The sequence below is a fragment of the Haliotis rubra genome, unplaced genomic scaffold, assembly GCF_003918875.1.
Source record: "Haliotis rubra isolate DU_JTF1 unplaced genomic scaffold, ASM391887v1 Scf184, whole genome shotgun sequence".
NCBI classification, from domain to species: domain Eukaryota; kingdom Metazoa; phylum Mollusca; class Gastropoda; order Lepetellida; family Haliotidae; genus Haliotis; species Haliotis rubra.
In genome coordinates this window covers 1356163-1384087 of record NW_025765825.1, presented here as the reverse complement: position 1 = coordinate 1384087, position 27925 = coordinate 1356163, and the positions used below count along the sequence as shown (strand labels likewise).

Sequence of the window (27925 nt, the reverse complement as noted above, 5' to 3'; positions counted from 1 at the left end):
TGTTTTCAGCAAATAGCTTCACCGTTCAACATTTGCTGCTGGACATAAAATCAGGCGAGGTCAGACTTCCGGTGTGTATTCCAGACGGCGGCCAGTAACACTAATCATGGGTCTCAAGTCAGAGGACGAAATTTTACACAATTCCATGACGGAGGACGACCCAAACAGTAACATTCAGTTTAACAAAGCTGCGAAACAAACAAGATGGGGCCCCCGGCACGCCGGAGCAAAAGAATTGGCGAGCCAGTACACGGCAGGTAGGTCAGCTGTCAAGTGTCAGAACTTGCTTGGCAACCTACAAATAATTCTGATAGTGATGCAAGCGCGCCAAGTACTCCATTGCATTGCTATAGAAATGATAGCTTTACATAGGTAATATTCCCGACCCTATACGTCATGTATTAAACAGTGTGTTTCGCAAAATCGTAGATCGCCTTTATATAACAATATGTTCACTTCCTGAATGTTATAGGCCAAGCTATGCTTACAATATGCATATTTGGGTTGTTTGTATCAACTGTTGGTGGATTGAATCAGCTGTGTTATTTGTGGATTGAATCGTTTCTCTAAACCGCAGGGTCTCGCCCATTATTCACCACTGCAGAATGTTCAGAATGGGATTACATGACTGATGTTAGTTATATAACTAGAGCGGTAGGATAGCCTTGTGGTTAAATGTTTGGTCGTGACACCAAAGACCAGGGTTCAATTCCCCACATGGACACAATGTGTAATGTTGTTGAAAATTGCACAAACTGGCAAAAAACCATACTCACTGTTGTATAACTAGTAATGGTAGCATAATCATTGCCAGTATTTGTTTTGACCACTGACACTCATTGAAATCCCAAATTATTATTTGATTTATTTTCTATTTCTAAACCCTACTGTTAAGTGCAAAACAATGATACATTGTGGACATTGATATACTGTAGTAAAGATAACTTTGACAATTGTTTTATGTGTTTCTGATCTCCAACCTCAACATGCTCAACCATAAACAGGCAAGTGGGTGAAAAAGAATTAAAAGTTAAATTTCTTCTGTAACTTATGTTATATTTGGGATTACACTTTCTCAGTAAAGGACAGATTCTAGTACTTTTGTTGGGTTGAGTCCCATCCGGGATTCGAACCCACACCCTCAGAGTCAAGCACCTAATCGCCAGCACACAAAGTCAGCCACCAAATCCACTCAGCCACCGCTACTTCCAATAGTTTACACAGTCACTGATCATGGTGATTGTGTAAACTATTTTATGACATTTTAGAGTTCAGAACCCTTGTTACCTGTCTTAAACATATAATTTAAAAGAATTTTGTTATTTTATGTAGGGTCAGCTGGAGATGGAACACACAGAAACGAATGTGGAAAGGCATTTGTGTGTGTATGTGTCTAAGAGATGATTATATGTTTTTCACTTAACATCTGTCCTTTATATATATTGCCCTTTACATTGCCCCTGTCAGCATTTTTTAATTTTAATGTTTAGATTGTGGCACATATGCTTTTTTTTCAATAATCAATATTCACATGCCACTTGTGAACATCTAACATATTGTTCAAGTTGTACTATTGAATCATGTATAGGTCAAATAAGTATGCACCAGCTTAAACCTTCAATAACTCAAGACTTTCTTGTATGACCATGTTGATATTCATCCAACTAGCAATGCATGTTTTCCAGGCAGCAGAAAAAAATGTCTAGGTGATTTAATTGCAGAGATCCAGCCTGTCACAGTGTCAGGTGTGATGTGAAGTTATGAATATGTAATTTGCAGAACATGTTGCATTACCATGATTATTCAAGAGAAATTAGGCAGGAAAAACAACTGGTATGCATTGTCATAAGCCTTATGTTACAACTTTCAGTTTTTGTCCTAAGATTCATTTCTATGCTTATACTATAGCAGCTAGTTCCAAGTATCCCAGGTGTTGCGGAGGATGGACCCCCTGTTTTGGTTTAAAAAACATTGTACATTGTATTTATTAACATATTATGGAACATGGATACCGTTTTAAGTTTTTCCCTCTGGATCTGATTTGAATGTATCATGTCAAGGTTGGAATTTCTTTGTTGTTCACAGTTGGTTAAAAAGTAATATTGGGAACACTCAGAACAAACCTGGTCTGGAAGACACTACAACATAGAATTGCTTTACCTTACATACATACATACAAACATTTGTATAGCGCCCATATCCAGTACATCTGCTCAAAGGTGCTTTGTTTTTCCTCGATCATTGGATGTCCATCACAACGGCACATCATATTTTCAATCTCAACTCCCTGGGGATCATACAACTCTTGCTGCCTACTAGGCGCACCGAGTTAATGTGGCTTTCCCATCCTTATGAGGTACCCATTCACAGCTGGGTGGACTGGGACACATAGTCACAGTACTTTGTCCAACTTTACTGCACGTTGCTGTACCCGCAACTAGGTGTTTGCACGTATTCATGTGGCCACCATCTGGTCATATGCCAACGGATTCGTGGGTTCTTTTAAGTGCACAGGGTTGTGTACTGTACACTAGGGGTTGTGACAACACTGAAAGAGTCTGCACACAAAGTTGACTCCAAGGTTTTTACACCCGGTCACAGGTGGGCTGGATCCCGGCACCTCCAAGCTCGCTGGATTACTAGTAGCCTGGCTGCCTTAGACAGCTCACCCACCGTGCCCCTTACATAAGTTCTCACATCCGGACCCCCTAAAGATTCAAAGTGATCCAAGTTCATGTGGATGTTAAAATTGTATGTTAGTATCGTTTTCAGTTTTTGAGTATGAGATATAAATAACAGCTGTGGGTATCATTATGCGATACATAATTTATATATTCCTTTTTAATCTCGATCCAATCAGTCTGATGTTCACTTAGAATGTTTAGTCTGGCGATGTGATTCATGTTCTGTGTTTGAACAGTTCACAAAAATGATGGGATGATATGAAAGACTGATGAAGCAGTCAACTTGACAAACAGTAACTTATATACCCAGTTATCCATCTAATACAACTTACAAGCCCAATCCAACAAACACTGTACCCTTTAACACATAGATTTGGTTCAGTATGTTGCACATTTATATTTGTGTAGGAAAAAGTAATTCTATTAAAGTATTATCGTGATTATGATTGATAAATAACTGATTTGTGCAAAAACAGCACTAATTATTGCCAAGTGTTAATTTGATCACATACATTGTACAAACACAGGATTTAATCATTAAATTGTAACAATTCAACAGACTTTTGATAGTATGTATTTTCTTTTCCATTTGTTCTATATGCATGATCTAATGACTGATGACAATATGTGAGGTCATTCAGCTGTACTGAACAATTGCAAGGCTCATGTAAACAGCAGACCTCCTGTCACCTTTCTTTGGATCACTTGGATGCTTCCAGCTGCTCAGCAGGTTCAGTAAAACCTAGCATGCAAGGAGAGTGTAGTGTTAGCAGTATTGCTGTAAATAGCACTTGTAGTTTATGGAGACTTTCAACATCTGTGCCATGTCTACTGCATGCAAAATAGGAGGACAGCCCTTTCACATACCAGGATTCTACGATACTGGGTTCAAATCTTAGACTACACGAAAATTATCAGGGCTCCAGAAAATGTTTTAGTACTGGATATTAATTGTTGTATTTGGTTATTCAATATCATCTGTACTTCCCTGAGGTAAATATATTCGGGAATTTCTCAGTAGGTAGATATATTTCTCAGATTTGTGATGGATTGTTCACTGCAGTAGAGGTAATGCTGCAGTCCATTGAAACAAAGATGGGAAAGATCACATGTGTGCAAGATGAAAAGTATGCAGTGGGTTATTACTAAGATTATGTATTTCCAAAGAAATATCATAGCAATGTTTTACAACACAGGTGTCCAGATTGCATTGTATTGTGATATGTTCAGAGGTAACATGTTTGACTGTGATTTACACTGTTTGTTCATGCATGATCCTATTTGCTTCATACTAGGGCCCAAAAAATATATCTTGCAGTTTTGTTGACAGCACTTTCACAATGTCAAAGTTATTGTTGTGAAGAAGCCTCTTGGGGAGAAACGTGAGAGAGAAGAATCGCTTCCACATTTCTGCCATTTTGTAAATTTATTTCGATGGGAAACACCAGCTGTGAACAAGTTGCTGCGTAAATTTTAATTTGAACCATTGAGATCAAAACAAAACTTGTTATAATTTTATCCAATATGATATTACACAGGATATATTTTTACAAAACATGTTATTAGAAAATTGTAAAGTGGTATATCAGTATAGAGCTGATGCCATGCAGTCCAAGTTATAACATCTGGCCCAGACTCGATTATTTATCAACTGCCGCCATATAGCTGGAATATAGCTGAATACATGTACAGCGTTAAACAACCAACCAACCAACCTACTTATTACAAAATATATTTTACTATATGTTGGTTTGGTTTTTTTCAAATTTTCAACCATATTTGTTCTCAGCTTGCCCACACAAGTACAAAGTAATTGGGTAATGGTGATGTATTTGGCAAATTATATTCACAGTACCACATTATAGAGGATTTCAACAAAGTAATAAGCACTTGCATCAGTCTCTGTTCTCCTCTTCCATGAAGCTGACAAATTATGATGATGATGATGATGATGATGAAACTGAAACCATGTTAATTGCAGAGTGTTACGGTTAAAAATTTGCCGTGACAAAAGTTTAAAAGTCCCCTTTGAACCAGCAAAATAGAACACAGACAAGTCTAAAATATTCAATAATATATTGAATAAACAATGAGCAAACTACAATGAATGACAATACAGATATCTAGTACAATGCAATTGAGTCACAAATCTAAAATATTGGGTGACAAATATAAAATATTAACTCACCAGAGTCTTGACATTCACAGTGAGAACAGATATACTGATTGAAGGTTGTTTACAATGACAACAGTTGAATATAGGCAAGCACGGTCAGTCTTGACGATGTTGAGCAACCTCGACGATGGCAGACAGATGTGTATAACTCCAGTGATGTGATAAGTCCGTGGCACAACACAACAACCAGCCTTTATATAGCTCTTACAGAGTTCTCGAGCATTCTAGCAAAGCTAGGCTGTGTCATTATCCACTCAGAAATAAACAAGATTGCCAAGGGAGGCTATCAAACGTGCTGCTAAACATACTATTGCCATTGAACATATGTGATGCAAGATGTGACACACAACCCACACTCAAAACATTTTAAACATAATATTTATCACTTAATCAATGTGATATTACAAATTACAAAAAAAAACACTCTCATAACAAGAGTTAAACCCAGAGTTAATTTCTACCTATGTCAATAATGATATCTGTCAATAAAAGGGCTGGGACGATTCACAGATGCACTGATACATCACGATACATTTAAATTTGATACAGCTATCGTATCGTTGACTTGTGTATAGATACAAAATGATATACAACATTTTTTCAAAACAGTATTATCTTAAACATGTGAAAGTACCTATTTAGAGAAAAAAACGCAAGTATGATATTTACTTGTTTGTTTATAACAATAGTGTTATTGTTATATGCAAATACCTTGAAATAAATCATTTTAGATCTTAATACTGTATCATTCTTTAAATTTGAGGTCAGTTTCCAGTATTACACACTCATATGACATGGATGATTGACCACTGTTAACATAATGTTCTCTCATATAATTAACGTTAGTTGATAGTGGATGAATGTATCCTTAATGTCATACTTTAACTCATTAAAACTCATATTTGTTGGAGCATGACAATATTATTTCAGTATTGCATTTTCATAATAGAAATAGGGCCTAGGGAAATATATATGATGACCGATCAAGCTGTGCTATATATCATATATCCAGCAATAGCTATCAGTTGTACCAAAATGGTATGCTCATAGTTATTGTTATTTCAGGTATATGTGTAAATTAAAATTGCAACGTAACATGATATTGGAATATATTATTCCTGATATTAAATTCATTTCTGATTCAATTCATTTTGGCCATTGTGTCAAGCTTTGTGGTGATATGTTATTGGGAGAAAAAGTGTGTTCTATCTGTTGTAGGGTGGTTTCCCTGTGTGGCACTTGGGTCTGTCACACATCACTGATTACATGTGCCACACAGGGAAATTGTGTGGAGGGCATGTGCCAGACAGGGACAGCTCACCCTTTCAGTTAGTTAGGTGTAACGAGGTATGAACTCATGTGTGGAGTACAGCACGTGTGAGAGAGACATTCAGTCATACCCTAACAATATTTACATTTTGAACAATATTTCTCAAGATATTTACTGAGTAAACTTCAGTATTTTTTGTTTATATGGTATTCAAATTCAGTTGAGATTGATAGATGTTTATCATTGTAATGTAGCAAATGCATGAACATTTTCTGTTTCTCGTCTTTGTAAATACTTACCTGAATGGTACTTACTAATTGGTGTTATTGCTACCTTATAGTAATAAGGTTAATCAAAGATGTTAATGCAGGGCTCCAGATAAGGGCCGTATCGGCGTATGTACGGATAAAAAATATGCACGATACGGAAGGAAATAATTGAGAAAACGTAGCAGATACGCACCACGACAATGGTATATGGGCTTAGAATCATTTACAGACGTATTTATCTGAAAAAATATTGTTTTATTGTTTTTTTTACCTGTTTACACAAGACAAGCAATGTTGTGGTGCATACATGAAACGAAACATAAGACTACTGATACTCCATTAAATTCCATTCAGTACTCTAAATGTACTCCTGTATTGAAAAAATCAGGAGTATGTACTCCTTATGTTGAAAAATTATCTGGAGCTCTGTGATGACCTCGCCTTCAATCAGTTACAGCTAGCTGCACACATGTGCCACACAGGGACATAAGAAACACTTGCATGCCACACAGGGAATCTTGACCCAGATCAATTAATTTGCCAAGTGCCACAGAGCGCATAAACCCTGTTGTAGGTTTGTGTCAGAATTCACATCAATTCATATTTGGCAAATATAAAAGATGCATGACATGTTTGTTTTCTACTGTTCCTTCACATGAAATCACTGAAGGATACAATGTAGCTTTTGACTGGACATAACACATGAATAATATTATGTATTATATAGTTGAGGGTGGCTGGGGTTTTTTTTGTGCTTAAATATAATTTTGGGAGTGAAGTCATTCAGCTATCTTGAAATTCATTTATCTATACAATATTGAAGAAAATGAAAGCGTATCTAATAGCAATTCAGCTGTATGTACGAAAAGTACTTCTGTTGTTAAACATGACCAAAAGCATACAGTAGACAGACAATATACATATTGAATAATTCACGTTCTAATGACATGTGATAAGTAATCCTACCAGGTGTTTGGACCTGGGTTTACGTCACACATAGCTAGTGGGTGAGAGTATTATTTTACGCAGCTTTTAACAATATTCCAACTATCACGGCGAGGGACACCAGAAATGGGCTTCAAACATTGTGCCTATATGGGGAATCGAACCCGGATCTTCAGACACTTTAACCACCAGGCTACCCCACCACTCCCTTGATATTGTGCCAAGAATCTACAAGCTCATCAATTATGCCTATCAGCTCCTCTGCAGAGAAAATAGTAAATTAGGTGCAAAATCACCATTCAAAATTGGAAATTGTTTGTTCTTCTAAGGATATTGTAGTCTATGTAGAGTGACCACCGACCTTTTTCAGCAGTCCAGTGTCCAATATACATCTTAGTTAATTGCCCGAGCTAGACAATAACAAGAGAGCTTGAGTGGGCTAGGCTATGGTGTTAGATAAAGCGCAGGGCGAGAATTATGCGAATTAACCAAGCAGTGATCATGTTGTGTAAAGGGCTATGACGAATATTGTAATGTAATAAGGTAAGCTGTGTATCATATGACAAAATATGATGACTAAAACTATTAATAAGAAAAGCAATTAATTATGAATTATACCGAGCATGTGATTGCAACAACCATACAAAATCTGTATTTGCCAAATGCTTGCTATTAAGACAGTGCCTGCAGGTGGCCCGCAGGCTGACATTTGAATCCTGGCTACGTATTTCTCTTTACGATCATAAATGGGTCACATACGGAATGAGCCACGATTTACTGTGCAGAGTTACATCACTTACTCATGCCGGGATTTTGATTCTCAGATTCACTGTCTAAGAGTTGTCAACACATATTGTCCATGCTTTTGTTTCCCCAAAGACTTTCTTTCCACATTTAAGCTGACTCTCTGACTTGGTTGACACATGTCATCGGTTCCCAATTGAGCAGATTGATGGTCATGCTGTTGATCACTGGATTGTCTGGTCCACACTCAATTATTTACAGACCGATGCCATATAGCTGGAATATTGCTGAGTGCAGCGTAAAACTAAACTCACTCACTCACTCATAAATTGCCAAAAGCTAAACACTTTCAGTATTTAAAAGGAATATTACTTTGACTGGTCATTTTTATTTATTTTGCCCTCCTGCCTTTAGGTTTTCTGAGGACAAAAATCCTTAAAACAAGAATTATAATTGGTCTGGCCTAAGCAAAGATTCAACCCTGAAAATAATCCATACAATGAGTGAGTGAGTGGCTGACTGTGGTTTTACACTGCTTTTAGCAATATTCTAGGCAGGGGACACCAGAAATGGGCTTCACACATCGTACCCATGTGGGAATCGAACGCTGGTCTGCGGTGTGACAAGTGAACGCTTTAACCACTAGGCTACCCCACTGCCCCTCCATACCATGCGACATGTTTACTATCTACATTGTGCAGACCAGTCTAAGTAAACTTAGGCTCAGTATTATTCGTTACACTGCTATACTGAGTCCAACAAACCCTAGTAGAAGGTCGTGTCAGCTAACATTTGAGCAACCTATGACCGTCCAATCAAACACGAGATGGCAGAACGGATTTAGCCAATCAGACAACGACTACTTGTTAGGGTGTGGCAGGACTTACAAAACGGTTTTTGGATTTTCTCTTCCCTGGTCGCTGACACTGATCTATCAACAAACGAAAATCCACAGTAAGCACAGATATTTGACCTGGCTACTATTAGCTTATATTCCCGCAAGATGACATCCTTGAATATTGACAAAAACGTTATTTTCAGCGACTGTTTACTCATTGCATCCTCCATGAGTATCACTCGGAAGCGATCGTGCGAAAATAGCATTCGGAATCGTTCAAGTTTTTTAGGTAAAGTTTCAAACGGTATACACATGTGCGAATGTTAACTTTCGCAATTTGGTAAGCTGTGTTCTGATTGGTCAGTCCAAAAGGTCAGCTGATGCGACCTTCTACTACTACTAGGGTTTGTTAAACTCAGTATAGCAGTGTAACAAATAATACTGAGCCTAAGTTTACTTTTTTAGACACTTGTACAGACATACCTTGAGCTGTCCATTTTCAAGTCATCAGGACAGTCTGCCTGATCAGTTAAAGTGTTTGATGGTCCAAGCCATAACATGGTGCTCCCAGGCTGGCTTCTAGACAAGCTTAGTTTCTGAAATGAACATGTTTTACAGGGGAGGAAAACAGTTCTAAAACTGTCTAGATAAAATTAAATAAATAGAAGCGCTAACAGGATCGGGTGGTCAAGCTCGCTGACTTGGTTAACACATGTCATCACATCCCAATTGCGTAGAACGATGCTCAGGATGTTGATCACTGGATTGTCTGGTCAAATGTTGTTGAGTACGGCGTAAACCTAAACTCACTCACTTGCACATGTATTTTCTGCCATTTGTGTCTGTGATTTATTTATTTAGGACTGATGGTCATAAATTTGTATGGATGTACCATCAATCCTTTAAATTTAGTGATACATCAATATCATAATATACAGAAACATTCACACCTATAATACATGTGGATTTCAATGTAAGATGGAAAAATACCCCCAAAGTTAGGAAATCTTGTGTTTTCTTCATGTTATTTGCTCGTTGTTTAGGTGGTTCATGATTTATCGTACTCACGCCATACTGATACAGCGTTTGTTGTTTCAGGGAAGCGACTGCAGGAGGTGGGGTGTTTCTACCTGACTCTTATACTGATGGCCTTCAATGGTATACAGTTGTTACGTTACTTTCAAATTGAAAACTGGTACTACATACTACCTGCAGCACGTAAGTATAAACTTGATGTTCTGTTAGTATTTAGCTTTGTCAGTGTTGCTGAGTGGATTTTGTGCCACCTGTAGAATTTTTCTAGAAATATAATCATAGGGGAAAATAAAAATGCATGTTTCCATGGTTACTGTGCAGATGTGGGCCCAGGTTTTTGGCTTGATTACCCAATGCATAATATGACTATCAAACATGTAATTTGAGATTGTGAGAACTGCGAGAATGGGTCCATGGGTTAGTATATGGTAGATTTACTAGAGCTAGAAACATAGAGGATGGTTTCCCTGGTGCATGCCAGAGAATACAAAAGGGTTTCCTTGTGTCATTAAAATGAACATTGATTTGACTTGTGTAATGCCTATGTGCTGCCATGCTAACATAAGATTGAGAAAAACTATTGATGGTGAAAGGCCAGAGGATGGCATGTTATATTGTGATAATGATTGTGGTTTTATTTGTTTCTAGTTCTAGGAATTTTATCAGCAGACTTTTTCAGTGGTCTGGTACATTGGGCCGCCGATTCCTGGGGCTCAGTGGAACTGCCGATTATTGGCAAGGTAAGACAAACTCCTTCCTGTGTAGTGGGATATATAACAGTAACACAAGAAGTATATGCAGTTTTATTGGTCCTGTGTTTGGATTATCAAGAGAATTAAGCGAGTCTTACTTTAAACACATGGATGGACGCATTAGACCACATATACATCATGTGATACTGCTGCAACAAATTTATGTTGCGGCCATGTTTAAATCTGCAATTTTAAAGAATTAAAACCAATTGATAGAAAACTGATGATTGACTGAGCTGGAGTTTACTTGTGCTCCCAGATGTCAGGTGACTTACACCTCTGACGATTACGGCACCTCTGCCTCCTCCAGCATCGGTGCCTATCCTGTCTACTATGTCAGCCCCTGTGCCTACGCCAACGTCTCCCGTTACTTCCACATCTTCGGCAGTCGACCATAGGTCGAGACCTCCGAGCAAGGCGTCTTTTTCTAAGGCGTCGTCTGCACGTAGCCGTTCCCCCTTGCTGTTTCGTTCACCGTCCTCAGAGAGAGACTTTGCCCCAGACTACGAGGAAGACATGAGCTCTAATCACCTTGGTTTTGATCACGTGTTTGACTGGATTGCTGATCGTTTAGTAGCCTCAGTCCCTTCACCAGGACCTGATGTTGTTGCAAAGTCGCTTACTATTTGGGACTCGCCTTCCTTAATGTAGCCAACACATGAGGCGGCCAACATGAAGTAGGTCAGGGAGATTCTATCTACACTTGATGAAGATTTCGCGGGGATGTCTCTCAACCCAACTATTAAAGCGCCTAGAGTCCGGCGTGATGACTATCCTATTCATGGCTTGGACTTTGCCCAGACAGTGACTAAGGTGGATGAGGAGATAAAACGTGTGACAGGCTCTTCTTCTGTCTCCTCCTATAAAGTTCAGGACAGAAGGGTAGCTGCTTTGGACTTAGAACTTAATCGTATGCTCCGCCCTATATCGGCATTGGCGTCAGCGACTGATGCCATTCACAGGATCTTAAGGAAGTAAATCCTGATCGACTGGATCATCTCACAACTATGATGCTATGGCAGGGCAAAGTGCTCACTGACCTGCGTGAGCACCTTCAGTCAGCGCTTGCCAACGCATGCGTAATTCGTCGGCAAAGCTTCCTCTCCTTTTCTTCATGGGATTCGGAGTTTCAACGGAAATTATTCCACCAACCCTGGTCATCGTCGACACTGTTTAACAACGCCATTCATGACATTTATCGGGAGGAGTGTGAATTTGCCAAAGGGGAGACTGCCTTGAAAGCTTTTCAAAAGGGACAACTTCCTTCCTCCATGCCATCCAACACCTACCAGCCTCGGCAACCGTCTGTTCGGCGTGCCAGAAACACAGCGCCGTCTCGTGGCAGGGGACGTTGTGCCAAGCCTAGATCAGACAGGGGAGGATATCAACGTCGCCGTGCTCCCGCCCAGGGCGATGCATACCTCCATGTTCCAATACGCCCCAGCGACAGGAAGTACCTGCGCTTTATTTTCAACAATCAACATTTCCAATGGGCTGTCCTCCCATTTGGAATTTCAACGGCCCCGTGGTTGTTCACGCGTATCACAACTCCTATTTCCGGTATCTTCATTTGAGGGGCATCAATTTCGACCTGTACCTGGACGATTGCCTTATGCACCTGTTAGACCGTCTGCTTCTTATACAACAACGGGATTTCACCCTTCGTCTGTTGCGCCAACTAGGTTGGCTGGTCAACTTGGACAAATCGGAGCTTGTCCCATCTCACTCTCTGACATTCATCGGAGGCCATTTCCAGACGGACAAGAACCTAGTTCAGATTCCTCTGGACAGGTGGGACAAGGTTCAGTCTCTAATTCCATGTGCGCTCTCCGAACCTCTGTCTCTCCAAAAGTGGCAGGCACTCCTGGGATTGTTGACGTCGGCGCAGGATCTTACCAGCAGAGGGCGTCTTCAACTTCGTCCTCTGCAGCACTTTCTTCAACCATACATTTGTCGGGCAGACATTCATCAACGGTTTTGTCTTCCACCTCAGTTACATCACTATCTTCTTTGGTGGACTCACCCATTGAACGTCTTAGAAGGAGTCTCTTTGACAGAGCGGCCTCCGGATTACCAACATTTCGTGGGACGAAACACCGTGAACACTGCATCCATGCAGGGTTAGACAGAAGCGGCCTCCGGCATTTAACTTACTTACGCGACCAGACAGCCGCCGCCTTTGGTCGGGTCAACACCAAAGCTGGCATATAAACAGTCTGGAGTTGGAGGCCGTGATCCTCGCTATTCATCACTGGGCGCATCGACTACGAGGAACTTGTCTTCTGGTGGCCACAGACAACACCACGGTGGTATGGTACGTCCGGAAGCAAGGGTCGACACACTCACAGTTTCTTCTCGATCAGACTTTTCGGCTCTTTCAACTGGTCGACGATCTCCACATTCTGTTGAGAGTTCGGCATATTCCGGGGTGCCGCAATATACTAGCAGACGCTCTCTGGAGACCCGACAGAGTTGCTCCCACGGAATGGATGCTACACTAGAGGCCTTCACTCTCCTAAGTCACGCACTGGGTTCTCCAAACATAGATCTGTTTGCCACCAGCCAAAACCATCAACTGCCAGTTTATGTGTCCCCAGTCCCAGATCCAGCGGTTTGGGCGGTGGATGCTCTCAGCCTATCGTGGGAGGGGCTTCACGCGTATGCTTTTCCGCCACCAGTTCTACTACCCAAAGTTCTCGCAAAAGTCAAGGAGACAACTTGCCTGCGGCTGATTTTGGTCGCGCCTTGGTGGCCGGCCAGGAACTGGTTTCCCGGTTTAAAAAGTCTAGTAGTAGGAGATCCCTTCCCTCTACCCACGTGGAGGAACGTTCTCGTGCACCCTCACAGCCGTCTCCCGCATCCTGCTCCAGATCGGTTGAATCTGCACGCATGGACCATTTGCAGAAAGCACTGAGTGCTAAGGGGTTTTCGGCCAGAGCAACCAAAGCCATTGCGACGGCGCACAGAACTTCTACTGGACACTTGTATGACGACAAGTGGCAGTCATTTGAACGATTTTGTGTTACCAGGAAGCAGGATCCGCTGAAAGTGTCTCCTCAGTTCATAGCAGACTTCCTACTTTATCTCCGAACGTCCAGGCGTCTGAAGGGAGGCACCATTGCCACGTATTTGGCGGCAATTAGCTCAGTTTTAGTGGTTCCCACTGACAGAAGGATTTCCAAAATCCCAGAATGACAGGCCATGCTTCGTTCGTTCAGACTTGAAGACCAGAAGTTGAGTTTCGTCCGCCGGCATGGAATCTCAACACTGTTTTAGACCATCTCCGTGGTGCACCTTATGAACCTCTTGAGAATGCTTCCCTCGCTGATTTATCCAGGAAGACGGCTAAGCTTTTGTCTTTAGCGACTGCGGCTAGAGTGAGTGAGGTTCACGCCCTTGACGTGACTAGGGTCAAGTTTGAACGTCTTCGTCATGGTTCTGTGCATTTGGGTCTGTGTTGGGATTTCATCGCTAAAAACCAACTACCAATTCAACGTGATTGACAGTTTTTCCATTCCGCCATTATCATCTATTGTTGGCACTGAAGACGATGCTGAATTGCTTTTAAGCCCGATTCGTGCGCTCAAAACTTACATTGATCGCACCAAAGGCGTCCGTGGTACAAGGAAACGGTTATTCTTCCCCTATCCCGGGCGTCACAGTCATCTGTCAGCAAAAACAATTGCCTTATGGTTAAGAACGACCATTCTTTAGGCATATAAAGCGGCTGGGCTGGACCCTCCTACGTCCTCTCATATACACGAGATTCGAGCACTTGCTTCGACTATGGCACTTCACAGTATTTGTATTGTGTCATCCATTATGCAAGGTTGTTTTTGGCGGTCGGACACAGTTTTTGCCAGTCATTATTTGCGTGACATGGCTGTCAAGGACGTTAACGATGTCCACAGCTCCGGACCATTGGTGGTTGCTCAGCAACTCGCCATCCCCTGAAGAAAGTGACCCTCCTGCCTTGTGTGTTCTTCCCACGGACCACCATGTGGGGAATGAGTTGTTTTCTTCAGAAACAACTAGGTATGTCAGTTAAGGATTTATCCTTGTATTTCAAGTCCATGCTTTTTACTGCATTCCTTAAGCTTCGCCAGATTTAAAATTAGTGGTTTCTTTTCATTTAAGACTCGGTCTTATTTGCGAATTACCACTACCTGATCGTCACTCGCTGATTCGCTGTCTGTTATAGGCGCATTACCAACGCTTCCCAGTTCTACGTATTTTAACATTGTCTGGCAAGCCATGCCTTTCGAGCCGTAAGCAAATAGTGCAGGAAGTAAGTAGTGCAGGATAAGTATACAAATATAAAAAATATTTAGATTTTACTAATTTGGATTGAAAACAAGCCAGTCCATTGAAATTGAAAGGAGATTTAGCATGTTTAGTGAGATGAAAGCCGGTGGAAAATCTGGACTTGATCTTACTTCAAATAATGCAGTAGCATTTCAGTAGGTGTTGCTGTAAGGGTAAACAATATGGTTCAGGATCTGTGAGACTGGTGTAGGACTGTAATCTGACTGGATTTGTTCCTTGCTCGATCATCATCAGTATTTTGCGGGTTTGTTTACACTAACTTTTCCAGTACCAGTGAATATGTATGAATGCTATGCAGCGTAGGTCTTGTTAACTAAGGAATCAAGCCTCCCCTTAGTCATGGGCATCTTCTTTACATACTGCTTCGATGTTGGCACTAGGTCTGCAACGATTCACCCAGACCTCGATTCTATTCGATTTTCGATAATGGACCCTCTGTTCAATCATTTTATATTCGATTTTTTATACAAGTAAAAACATTGATTTCATTTTACTCTCAGAGTCGGCTTTTTCAGCGTGAAAACCATCGTCAACTTGGCGATGTCTACTAACAACAATTTTCATTGCATAATTAGCCTGGCGTCAACCAATCATGTTTCGCCATATTTCAATGCTCGAAACTGGAGTCAAAGTTAGGTTCTGGGTGTGTCGAAATTTTTAAATAGGTATTCAAATAGTGATACTCAAAAAAACAGCGATACTGGTTATCAAAACTAACATGTCAGATTCGATTTTCGGTGAATCGAATTGAATCGTTACAGCCCTAGTCGACACCGTTCACTTTGCATAGTTCCTGGGGATGCCAGGAACCAATGGGTTTGAATCCTGGTTCTGAGGGTGATGTTTGTATTAACAGATTAACAGATTATACAAACCTGGGAAGTACTAATGATTAACAAGAAATGGAAGGAAGCTTTTTATTAATCAGTTGACAAAACATTCTTGAATGTTGGAATTAACCAAAACTCTCAGGTGACATTTTAGAATGGATATGTAGCACTAAAAGGGCTACACTAGGAATTAAATTCAAGAATTCAGAACTTTATCTTTTCTTTGGAGAAATCAAACATTTTTAAATGTCATACTGGTTGAGCTGAAGCTTTTTGTAAAAAATACATTATCTTATATAGATCTCTAAAATGAGAAGATACTTTGCATGAATATTTTTACATTTGCCTCACATGACATGCCTATTGCAACACTTTAGGGTCCAAGTGACATGGGGGTGTGACCCAGATGAACTGTGTGCCCTGTGACATGTTGACCATGCTAGTTTATGAACTTTGACACTGTGACAAGTGCCAGATGCCATGTCAAGTCTGTGTTATCAAGTGACCACAGCTCCAGATAAGCTGTGTATGTGCCTATAATGTGAAAAACAGATCATCAATACTAGTATCAGCTTTCTTTATAGTACCAAATGGTATCACAACACTGATTATTTACTTAATATAGCCTCTTCAGCAGCCATACTTGTAAATCTTCTCTCTGTATTTTCTTCATATTATTTGCCGGCGGTGGGGTAGCCTAGAGGTTAAAGCGTTCGCTTGTCACGCCGAAGACCCAGGTTCGATTCCCCACATGGGCATAATGTGTGAAAGCCATTTCTGGTGTCCCCGCTGTGATGTTGCTGGAATGTTGCTAAAAGCGGCGTAAAACTAAACTCACTCACTCATATTATTTGCTGATGAAGTGTTTGCATCACATTTTTTGTATGTAACAATAAGTTGACAACTGGTTATTATTGGTAGAAAACATCATTAGAATTGCCCAGAGTGAGCCAAACTATATTGAGACCCTGAGAGATAACTAATAATAGCCACTGTGAATGATAGCGTGTATAAACTCATCGAAGGTTCAAAAGGTTCAAAAGCCTATGTGTTAGCCAGCACATGTGGCACATGTGATAAAACAAATGTAATAGGAGAGCAGTAGGCTAGGTTTAGAGTCGACTTAATGCCCCCATCTCTTGTATGGACATATTATAGCTCTTTGGAAAGCTTATTGTATGTAGATTATGATGTGGTGGTCAAAAGTGGTCCCATGTTTCAGAAGTAGAGGTCACGTGACAGCACCCTGTTTTGTTTTGTTTTTCCTCTCAAGTCAGTTGCTCATTATACAATCTGTAATGATGAAATACAATGAAGCATACATCAGATACTCTTTAATGAGTTTACCTGGAGCTAACGAACTACCCCAGTCATTGAAATTTGTCAGAAATAATGTTTCTTTGTTTTTTAAATTGTTTGATTTTTTAGTAAAACTTTGAATTAGTCAATTTAATTCTTCTTCATAATGCATACAAAGATTATACTTTTATCATTATTTCAAATATCCTATTATGAAATGCAATGACTCATTTCACAATGTATTAATGCCCAGAAAGTAACAATAAAAAGTATACTTTCCAGAAGGTGCGCACAGTCTTGATTTTGGACATTTTACCCTACCAAACTCCTAAATTCGTTTCAGTCTTGAAAAGGCCCTAATGACACATTACTTAATGAACGTTTAATGTCACGTTAATGCTTCATTAAAGTTTGATACAACTGGGTCCAGTGATTTGCAATAAAATGCAAAAACTTGTCAAGTATTTGCTTTTGCAGGGAGCTAATACGTAATAAACCTACCTTGCAGTTACAGTGGGCGTGGTAATCTCCACCGCAAAGCAAAACTAGCCCAGTGCAGCGATGTAGCTAAATGTTATTTCCCCGAATGGTCGGTGACACATTTGACCAAGCTTGTATGTATTCAACTACTTATGTGTTAGATGTGTTTCTATAGTTCCTTAAAATTGTTGAGTGGGTCTTGAATAGCCCCTGAATAGGCCTTAAAATTGATAGCTGAGGATCTGAACGAACCCAGTTCCATTTTAGTTTAAAGAAACAAACTGACTGTATATGTCATCAATGGCATTTTTAATTTGTAATTTATGAACAGTTATTTTGGTGAAACAATTGAAGTAAAACTGACTGTATATGTCATCAATGGCATTTTTAATTTTAATGTACACTTTCATTGGGGAGTTGGAGGACTGACACAAGTCTTTGAAGTGTTCATGTCTCTCTTCTTCATGGCTTTCTTTAGTTGGTATAGAAAGAATACTCTGAAAGATGTAAGGGTGTATTTCTGGGAATCTCTTGTGGTATCATGGCAGATTTATTTGAATGGCGAAATGGAATCTAAGAAGATGACATCCTCATGACAAAGTTTATTGAATGTCAGCAAAATAAGTCTTCTCCAACCTTTGCACTTTGACTAAACTTTATCGTGGCGCTACAAATCATATTGCAGAACATAAGGCTGAGAGAGAAGGTAACTGGGACCTCCACATGCTTACCCAAAATGCATTGCTCCCACATTTTTACAGTGCAAATCCAACAAACTATGATTGTTGGCTACCAGTCGATATTCTTGACATGGTGTACCTACATGATGCTGTCAAAGATACATTTGAAACAGGACAGTTCCCTTTGACGTAAAAAACCTGGACGATAAAATGGACTGACATGGGAGTCGACAGAAACCACCTGGGATTCAAAGAGTGAAGGTGGACTTACTAGCCTAACATGCAAGACATCGGCACTAATTCGATGGACTCTGACCAGAAATACCATAGGTGATTATACGTCTAAGCTCACAGAAAGAGGTAGTATGTTAAGCATCAGTGAAGACAACACCCATGAGGTTTGCAAGACGGCCTGTATGAAGAACATATAAGTGATCTAATCAAACACATTCAGAATGACTAATCCCTTAAATACAGATTCTCATCCTGAAGTTTTTCTGAACAGCGCAACAGATTTACATGCATCAGCTGAAGTGCAACAGTCGCTTCTGTTCATGAAAGGAACAGGAGAGAAATTGTTTTGAAAGATTTGTAAATTCTGCATTGACAACAGATACAAGTCGGAGCTTTTACACTCCCACTACTAGATCAGGTGTCCAAACATTTACTGACATGACAAAGGCAACTAATTCAACAGCAAAGTAGGAAACATCTTGACTAGAAATCATATTTCGTCGCGCTCTGTCACTCTGGAAACTGTTCTCAGGCCTCCTATAGGTTCCGTTTTAACTTCACTTTTCCATGAAGAAGGCGCCATGAGGAAATCTGCAAAGAGTGACCTTGGATACTAACTAGAGAGTGAAGTGTCAAAGCATAATGAAATATCTTCAGGTACATCCAGTCTGACAGTCAAGATGGCATGGCAGTACTCCAAATGATGTCAGGGAACATCTTTTCCAGTTTACAACTCAGCAGACTCAGCTGATGTACTGCTTCAACAAGCAGATATTGTTGTAGATGTTTTAATAGGTACGACCATAATGAGTCCATAATGAGTACGACCATAATGAGAGAGAAACAGAAGAAAGATAGAAGATCCATGCAGCCGGTATCAAATAATTAGTGGTCGATGTGTACCACCATGGAAGAAATCCATGAACGTTGACATAAAAGAAAAACAGTCCCTGGTTAGAGTTCTTTGTGACTAAGCAGTACTTCATGGCCTGGACCATATTTGTGGACATCCAGAAAGATGTTGATGCTAGCTGTGGGATTCAGCAATAGTGACAAGACTGGTTAAAAGGAACAAGATGCCCTCTCCATGAAGAAGCAGACCCCTGTATAATTCTTCATTACAAACATGTAGCTATATGGAATTTGCTTCGAGGTCCATTCGAGGCCGGATCAAACTGAAAACACCTGCCAGTGATTTTACTTGTTTTTAATGGCAGGGTCGAGTTTAGAAGATGCATTGTCTGCAGTTAGAATCATCACAACACAATTATATGAGCCTAAAGGAAAACATCAAGGCAGACACAGTAAACTGAACACTCTGGGAGCACAGAAACGATGTGAGTCTTGCATGTGCCTCCATGCGAATACAGTTTCACATGACTTGTACGACGTGCATGTTGGCAAAGCAGAGTATGGATATCTTTCCGTATTGCAAAACAGGTTTTGGATCTCCCTTGGCCATTGGCTTAAGGAAAGAGAATGACAATCTGGAGCATGTGTACTTTCAAGGGGTGATGGCATAAGAGATACCACAGTGTTGTCTCTGCTCCTGAAAGAACTGAAAATTCGGACTGGACGTTTCGCCTCCAAATAATGGAACCATATGCCTAAACGTGCACTTGTCAGTGAGATACAAAGTGGCTGAATCAGTTGGAAAAGTAGACATTCACAGAACACAGAAAGCTGTAGATAAACACTGACAATGCTGTATGAAAATAACCTTGAAAGATTTGCAACATCGTGCACCTCAAAAGGTTATAATTCTAGGAGTCAAAAAGGAATATGTCTCATTTCATTGCAACGTTTGAAGTCTTTGCCCTAGTGTTATCTGATATTTTATAAAAGTTTCCTGACGAAATTGATGCGTAAATTTCCGTAGCGGACGATTTCCCCCAAAATATGATTTTCAGGTATTTATCTCTATTATTGTCTTTTGGTTATTTGATTAAATATAAACAATTCAGAATATGCCTTAACACCATTGGTGATGGAAACTTAACAAAAAATTGAAGGATTTATATATCTAAATTAAACGTCGTAATTATATATTTTGGGGCTTTGGTGGGATCACGTGACATGATTCTTTTTAAAACTGGACCATATCTGGCCACCACATCATGGCCTATGTTAAAGTAGGTACAATAGGCTTTCCAATGAGCCATAATATGCCCATACAAGAGATGGGGGCATTAAACTCCTTAATTTGGCCACTTTTCTTAAAGTCGCTGCTCTCCTATAAGTGATCTATTGATGTAGTTCATGAGTAAGAGTGAGAGTGAGAGCAGAACATGAGAGTGCGTGACAACCCTGAAGCTAAAACCTTCATAATTGTGTGCGAATCCACACATGTTCAATGCAATAAACTGTTGTTTCACATTGAGTTGTACGGGTGCGTAAGTCCCAAATCAATCAAAGTAAATTTAAACCTACTACTATTAATTTTAACTCACTCACTCACTCACTTGAGTTGTACAGTTCGTTTGTCCAGTTGTTGCTCTTGATTTCAGTCACATGATTGACAGGTACAAACTCGGCACTATGTTACAGAGTTTGAATAGTGCTGAGTGTGGCTTTAAACAAAAAACTTTACCCACATACACAGTCATCCATGGGCTCAGTTCAACATGTTCAGTGTTAGAGACTTCGAGAGTCACTACCTTCCATTGCTATAGGGGGCAGTGGGGTAGCCTTGTGGTTAAAGCATTAACTCGTCAAGCGCTGAAGGCCCAGGTTTGATTCTCCACATGGGTACAATGTGTGAAGCCCATTTCTAGTGTCCCCCATTGTGATATTGCTGGAATATTGCTAAAAGCAGAGTAAAACCATACTCACTCACTCATTCATTGCTATGGGAGCAGAACAGACTCCAGGCCCCGATTTCTCGAAACAAACTTAAGTTTTTACTCAAATTTCAAACTGAGGCTGACAATTTGAAACAGCTGAATTTTTAACTCAGCTGCATATTTTGAATAAAAAAGCCCAAACAACTTAAGTATTCTATTCACCAAACTCAAATTGTCTACTATTTTGAGTTTAATATCGATTTCAGTTCATTCTGGGAAATGCAGTTTCTCAAATTTAAGTCAAAACTCAGACTTTAGTTTGTTTCGAGAAATCGGGGCCAGGACCATCATAACACTGCACATGCACCCTCCACTGATTGTGAACACTCAGTGTTAGTGAGGTGTTTATCCATGCACTGGTTCAAGTAGTAAGTCAATATAATTTTTTAGTGTTGTCAATGACATGTTGATAGTGAACTGGGTATAGGTTATCATGGTATCATTGAAGTTATCAAGATAACGATGATGTTGATATGATGTGTGTCACACATGGCCGGTATTACAAGGCTGTTATCACATGGACATGTAATATAGAATGTCAGGACTGTGTGTATGTGACCTGTAGCACTTGTCTTAACATGTTCAATCAGTTCATAATAACTAGCTGTAACTACGTGCTGTACAATAATCTGTTTATATATGAGATCCAACAGTTGTTACACTCATGACTTCACAACAAATTGATTACATATTCATGGAAACCAGAAATTGATTTTTCATTTTGTGACGGCTAGTTTGTGTTGGAAGTTGAAACATGAATTCTCAGCTGTGACAGCCCTTTGGGTTATCCTTGGTGAGAATAGGCCACCGGCATCCTCTACTTGAAAGAGATGACTGTGTCTAGCAGGTTGTCAGATTCAGTTGATTGTGTATTGTAGTTCCTAGATGGCATGGGGAGTGAGTGGTTTGTACGCCGCTTTTAAGAATACAGTGGAAGTTGTCTAAACCGGCACTCGTCGGGACTGAAGAAATAACCCAGTTTAGACAGCGTGCCAGACTGTGGAGCTGACAAGGTTACCTCAGACTAGAACTGAGCTCATATTCACTTTTATTCACTTAATAACATAAACATGATAAATCAACACATTTGAATACAAATCAGACATTTTGGTTTGTTTCTCCTGAATTGATGATTTGAAAGCGATCCGGAATTGACAGCTGCCGGATTGCAGAGCTTTTATATGATGATACATGTACTAGACACGGACGGGACTGAGATTTTATACCGGTGTTGACAACTTGCTGGATGGGACAGCTTCCACTGTATGCAGCAATATCATGGACTTCACACATTGCAGCCATGTGGGGAATCAAACCCAGGCCTTCGGCATTACTAGCTAACGCTTTAACCATTAGACTAGCCAACGCCTCCCAGATGGCTTGGGACCTTGTTCATAGAATCAATCACTGGTTTGTGTGGCCCAGAATTGATTGTGTACAGGTTTTCATCAGATGGCAAGAATTTGAATGACTGATGCTTCAAACAATAAGCGTGAAAATGCCATAAATTGATGCCCTTGTTGACAATATGTCCCTAAACCCAGGTATAATGCAGTTAATAGCCTAGTGGTTAAAGCATTCGCTCGTCTGGCCGAAGACCTGGGTACGATTCCCCACATGGGTATAATGTGTGAAGCCCATTTCTGGTGTCCCCGCCATGATACTGCTGGAATATTGCTAAAAGCGGCCTAAAACTAAACTCACTCACTCACTTGTGTTTAATGTAACCGAAAAATGCCACATTGAACTTAGACCCCTTCTAATTATTGTTTTATGATACAAAAAAATGATACAAAAGTAGATTGAACACATCAAACTATGTCAGCTACAGCAATGCAGTCTGTGCAAATACTATTCAGAGTTTAATAAACCACACACAATTCTACTAGCCTCTGGCTTCAGACAAGCAGCTGAAGTCACAAATTGGGGCATCTGATGGGCTTAGGTTGGGGAGTGCAGTGTTACTTATCGGTAATTCTCATTCTATTTATAGTAACTCAGATGAAGAGATTATGTGTTTCTGAAGAGATTATGTGTTTCTGTTAAGGACACATGACATTTTATAAGGAACTGAATATTGTTGAAATCTTTGCGTCATATACCCGTAATAATTTTTGTTCACACTCTCCAGGATTGGTTTGCACCATCCATTTTTGATTACATCCTACATATTGCAGTGGCACAGGAACTCCTTCAGTTAAAATTGTCACTCAATTTCACCAAGTTTCTCCAGATAACTATATATCCTTTGAATTTGTAAAATTCAAAGTAAAACAGTTAAACATTAAAAAATAGTGTAAGAGGTATTAGTTTTTCTGAATAGTTATTAGTTACAGATGTAAATGTCCTTGCATAGGACACTTTTCATCAGTACTAATCTCTGTTCAGTACTTGGGATTATCATTTTTATATCATGATCCCCTCCTTTATTTGAAGAGTAGGTTTGTTATTGGTTGTGACATAAGTCGCTCACAACAATATTCTTGTATCCTGCAGGCATTTATTCGTCCATTCCGGGAACACCACATCGATCCCACGTCCATTACTCGCCATGATTTTATTGAGACCAACGGTGACAACTTTGCAGTGACTATTCCAGCCTTAGCCAACATGGCATTCAAGTTCCTGACCTACTCACCAGAGGAAATCATGGCCACCTACAACTGGGAGTGCTACGTCTATCTTTTGGCCATTTTTGTCAGCCTGACGAACCAGGTGGGTGATATCAAACACAATCAAGATCATGCAGTTCACTGCAGAGTTATGTCCCTTTCTGATGACATGCTTTATAGATCACTGGTCAGGCTCGCTGACTTGGTTGGCACATGTCAGTCATCGTATCCCAATTGCGTAGATTTATGCAAATCAATATATGCTTGTCGGACCAAAGTGATAATCATTTCCAAACTATGACTCTTTGGCATTTTGTCCCACATCAAACTGATATGCCATGCATGTTGTAGATGTTTATTCATGATTTTAGAAATATTCTAATTTAACTTTAATTCCTGCTTTGAAATAAGGGAAGAAGGTCATTTACTGCACTCTAAGAACCATGTTTTCTGACTCTATGGTGTCCTTTCCTGACCTTGATTAGAGATCTAGCCCCTCAACACTCAGGTAATGAGAGCCTGTTCCACACTCAGGGGCGGATACAGCTTTTTGAGAAAGGGGGGGTGCACACTATTGAGAAAAGAAAGGGTGCACACTTCATTTTTACACGAGTTTCAATGGTCATTTAACAAACTTTCAGCACAAAAGGAGGGTGCGCACCCCTGCACCCCCCCTCTGGATCCGCCTATGACACTTATAGTCCGTTTGGCTCAAAATCGGACAGATGAATTGCAATCTAACTCGAAAACTAATAAACATATAGTACTTAATGAAACGCTGATCATAATTAAAACGTCAGACCAACTCTGTGAGGTTTTTTGCAGAATTTATATCCTAAAAATAAAAAAGTTGTTTAACAAACTATCGTTAAAATATCGACACAATTCACTATGTGTTACGAGGGAGGAGTGCAGAGAAAGGGGCAGCCAGGTGTGCGAGAAAGGATGGAGACGGCACAGCACAGGTTAATGAATAAATAACTTGGTGGGCACTTGTGCACGTGCTTCTCTAACACCTGGCTGTCCCTTTCTCTGCACTCCTCCCTCGTAACAAATAGTGAACTGTGTCAAAATTTTAATGATAGTTTGTTAAACAACTTTTTTAATTTTAGGACATAAATTCTGCAAACAAACCACAGAGTTTGTCTGGTGTTTTGATTATGACCAGCGTTTCATTGAGTATTATATGTTTATTAGTTTTCGAGTTACATTGCAATTCATCGGTCTGCTTTTGAGCCAAACGGACTATAGATGACTTTGACTTTCTGACGTTTACATGTCCACTCACAATACTGTGATACAGTATAGAAGACATATGACATGAGAGATGGCGTATTTGACTGTGATATAAATAGGTACCTGTGTGCAACCAGCTGCTATTATATATAACCTTCTTGTTACAGTTCCACAAGTGGTCTCACACCTACTTCGGCCTGCCTCTCTACATCACCCTGTTGCAGGACCTGCACATCATCCTGCCCCGGAAACACCATCGTATCCACCATGTGGCCCCTCATGAGACCTACTTCTGTATCACCACAGGATGGCTCAACTACCCCCTGGAAATTATTCGCTTCTGGACCACCCTAGAAAACGTCATCGAGTCCCTCACAGGCCACAAACCTCGCGATGATGACCTTAAGTGGGCAAGCAAAAGTTGAAACTAGATGACGTCCTTACCTGTCATATCTCATCTGTCAGCTTCATCTTCGGTGTATGTTACATGACTGTGCTGTCAAGTTGCACAACTTGGTTGTAATTATTCTTCAGGAGTCATTATAAGTTATTCGTTAATCTGCAGATGCATTCTACTCCCTTCGCTTTAGTGGCCGGATATAGATATTTACCATACAGGATGTTGTGTTTTAAGGTATTTGTGCTACAACTGGCCTATACTTCAACTCACACTTATGACAGTTCCAGCAGTGAGATCACTTTGGTAACTAACCCCAGATGTATTTCTGTTATAGATTGTTATCACTGCTAGACTTTATGTTAGACTTGTGACAGTCATGTTTAGAAAGCATTTTTAATTTCTGTAACTCTACTTATTGTTTGATAGTTTTGATATAGGAACAGACTTCACAAGAAAAGTATGACATTCAGTTCCCCTCTGTTCTTTTGCAGTTGTAATTATTTTTCCGAAGTCATTATTAGTCATTACTTATCGACAGGGTTGATGTGTGTACTCTACTGTTGCTTTCATTTTGTTTGGCCTACTTAACTTGCCTGATATTTATTTGCCCTCCAGGTATTGTCATAAGCATCGTACAGTAGTTTTTGCTACGAGTGTCTGTCTCCACTACCATGCACAGACTTACGATCATGGCTGCGTAAAGATAATTGTGTGAGATTGGCTCCAAATTTATTCCTATTTCTGAACTGTTGTAATACATAATGTTTTTGTAGACTTACAGCAGTTGCTCAATTGCTTTTGGAAAGCTATATTTCTGTTTCAAGAACTCTACTTACTTATTTGTTTGCTATTAGATAATGAACACGATTATGATAACGAGATTCTCATCTTCATCTCTAAAAACTCCTGATGTAGATGTCATACTGACTCCTAAAGTTTCTTCACAAACTTTTGTTTTATTCTGTCAGACTCTACTTATTTAAGTTCTCTATCTGTAGTTTCAGTCATTTCTTAATTTGACATGTTATTTGTTCAGTTTCATTAAAATCTGATGTTTTATATAGCTCTCTTCCATAGCAGGTCATGCCAGGTTAATTTCATACTCGGCCAATCATGATGTATGCCTGGAAATGTTTGGTCCAAGAGAGCATTGGAGCAGCATATCACACTTCTGTATTTTAAAAGTGAATATTGACAGGTAGTTCTTGTTGCAGAGTGTGAGTTAGCTGTTCAGATGGAGAGGTGTCAAATCAAAGCATAGTTCTGATTTTCGTAAGAATATGTTACAATTCATGCATATTTATGCCACTCCTGAACAAGATGTGATTATTCGTTTGCATTGTATTGAAGATTACAGAATAACAAAAGTGTATTTTTTAATCAAATTTGTAAAGTATCAATTTCTTTGGCATGTTTCAAATATGTGTAGTAACTTACTTTCTGATTTAGAAATGAGAAAGTGAGGACCCATGGTCTCTAGAAGCTGCTGGCTTTGACTAAACTCTTTCAGGCCTTTATGTAAAAAAAGCTGAAACAAGACACAAATACATCAAAACATAAATATAAATTTATTGAAGGCCATAAGGACCCTCACAAAATTAAAAGTACAGGCCCAACAAAAAATCTCCTTGTCACGGCCTTACAGAAGTCCTATTTTGAAGTCTGGACTGACTCCTAGCCAGCAGTGTTGTAGGGCACAGTATGCTGTATTGATGAAGTACAGATTTAATCTACCTGTAATATTTCCATGTTCTTGGACTGGGATACTAACCAATCATTCTGTTTATGAAATGCAAATTATGTAGGCTGGTTACTCAAACTACATGTTATCATGTTATCATGATCATCACTTTTAGTTTTGCTATGTTTCAGATTTAGATGTGTTTTAAATTTTGACTTGATTACCTTGTTACACATACAGGCACATGTGTAAATTTTTAATCATATCTACTATTCTGTATGATGCATATCGTTAAGGAAATTTGAAAATATGTTTTTGCTCTACCAGACTTGTTACTTAAGCCTAGAAATGTTCTGAATTTTATGTGTCGTATTGAGAAATATTTTTTAATATTTAAGTGGATAATACTAATGTAATCAGCATTTTGTTTTCTTTTGTTTCCCCTTTCTATTTCATGATGTTTTGGGGGCTGTGGGGTAGTCCAGTGGTTAAAGCGTTGGCTTGTCACGTCGAAGAACTGGGTTCGATTCCCCACATGGGTACAATATGTGAATCCCATTTCTGGTGTGCCCTGTCGTAATGTTGCTGGAA

At 39.7% G+C, this 27925-nt stretch overlaps 1 protein-coding gene across 1 annotated transcript; it reads left to right on the top strand.

The window, feature by feature from the left end:
- The first annotated feature begins 37 nt into the window (after positions 1-37).
- LOC124273801 (plasmanylethanolamine desaturase-like) lies at positions 38-27904 on the top strand. Its single transcript, XM_046709110.1, has 5 exons — positions 38-257; positions 10025-10144; positions 10610-10701; positions 23902-24120; positions 25421-27904. Exons 1-5 carry the CDS (start codon positions 107-109, stop codon positions 25676-25678), a joined length of 840 nt encoding a protein of 279 aa, XP_046565066.1. The 5' UTR covers positions 38-106; the 3' UTR covers positions 25679-27904.
- Positions 27905-27925: the final 21 nt, after the last annotated feature.